At 42.4% G+C, this 1,660-nt stretch overlaps 1 protein-coding gene across 1 annotated transcript; it reads left to right on the top strand.

Annotated features, from left to right (window-relative positions):
• Positions 1-787: 787 nt before the first annotated feature.
• Positions 788-1,441, top strand: LOC141655652 (transcription factor bHLH149-like). Its single transcript, XM_074462722.1, has one exon. It carries the CDS (start codon positions 788-790, stop codon positions 1,439-1,441), a length of 654 nt encoding a protein of 217 aa, XP_074318823.1.
• The last annotated feature ends 219 nt before the right edge of the window (positions 1,442-1,660 follow it).

Genomic DNA, 1,660 nt, shown 5'->3' with positions numbered 1-1,660 from the left:
GGAAGACAACTTAGGGTGTGTTTGGATTGAGGGATTTGGAAAGAAAGGGAGGGGAGGGAATTGGAAGGATGAGAAATCCATTGTTTGGTTAGCAAAATGAAGGTAGAAGGATTTGGAGGGGAGAGAAAATGAATCCCTCCATTTTCCTCCTATAAGGCAAATTATTTCCCCGCCAACATAGGCAAGATTTGGAGGGTAAATCACCTCCTCCATTCTCCCTCCCCTTCCCTTCCTTTCACTTCCCTCCTTTCCCCTCCCCTCCCTTTCCCTCCTTTTTTCCTATCCAAACACACCCTTAATGTGTAGACTCCTCCCTAATTTATCCGATTTGAGGTTGGATAACTATTCACAAAATAAAAATAAAAAAAAGTCTAGTTGTAATTTTTTTGTTTGGTAAAATGCACAAATATTATCCTACAGTCAGTTGCATAATAGTATTGTACAACCGCTCTTACACAAATGTAAGTTTAGTTATACACCTCATTTACCATTATAATTAAAACTTTATTTTACTTTTTAAAAAAACTTGATCAAGACCTCAGAATGAAGGCAATAATAAATGGGATCATATGCAGAGCCGCGGGCTTCCCTTCACCTCCCCTCTCCTCGTCACCATGTAACCCATGTGACAATTTGTGACTCCACCGTATTTAAAACTCTCTCTTCCTCCCTATCCTTTTTCCTCAACTTTCTCCCATTTTCTAGAGAGAGAAAACTCAAAAAGATATCATCAACTCTCTCTCTCTTCATCTTCTTCTCTAATTACTGATTTCGCGAAATATCCTCAATGACGACATCAAATTACGACGAACAATCCGAAGTCTCACACCGCAGAAAACGCCGAAAAATCGACGAAAACACAACATCAACCTCATCAAATCACCGTCTTCATCAATCAAACGCTACTCAAATCCGCTGGAGAACATCCGCCGAACATCAATTATACACATCGAAACTCGTCGACGCGCTCCGCCACGTCCGCCGCCGCAACGCATCGCAGCCGATGATCTCCGGCAGCCGCGCGGTTCGTGAAGCCGCTGATAAAGCTCTAGCTATGGCGGCTAAAGGTCGCACTCGCTGGAGTCGCGCTATTTTGTCACGCCGCCGTATGAACCGTCACAAAAAAGCGAAAATTAGAGCGAAGATTCTGCCGCCGCTGATAACGCCGTCGGCTACTGCGGCGGCGAGATCTTCGGCGCCTACGATTGAGAAGCGCGTGTGTGTGTTGAGCGGATTAGTTCCAGGTTGTCGTAAATTGTCGTTTCCGAATCTTCTAGAAGAAGCTACTGATTATATTGCTGCTTTACAAATGCAAGTCCGTACAATGGCGGCTCTCGCTGAACTTCTATCCGGTTCAGCTTCTTCATCCGTCGGTTCAGTTGAACCGGGTGGTAGTCATGACAGTATGAGTGTTGTTGAAGATGATAATCCAGTTGAATAGCGAATTTAATTTATTGCGTCGTCCGATTTTTTCGATGTATTTTACTGTACACAGCTGTCGTTTTTCTTTTTTCTTTTTTTTCTTTTTTTTTTTTTTGGCTTTTTGCGTTTTTGTTAGTTATGGTTTAGTTAGGTGTTATCTGGAAGCATGTGATTATTTGAGGTGTCACTCAGTGGATTTTAATTTATTTATTGTTTGAGAGAAAGGACGTTGAGTTAT

The sequence above is a fragment of the Silene latifolia genome, chromosome 5 (assembly GCF_048544455.1).
Source record: "Silene latifolia isolate original U9 population chromosome 5, ASM4854445v1, whole genome shotgun sequence".
NCBI lineage: Eukaryota > Viridiplantae > Streptophyta > Magnoliopsida > Caryophyllales > Caryophyllaceae > Silene > Silene latifolia.
The sequence above is the reverse complement of the archived record's forward strand: the minus strand, read 5'-3'. Positions and strand labels throughout refer to the sequence as shown.

What these genes read in the sequence shown, in the direction of transcription:
- LOC141655652 (XM_074462722.1), top strand. Translation starts at nt 788, where the DNA reads ATGACGACATCAAATTACGACGAACAATCCGAAGTCTCACACCGCAGA.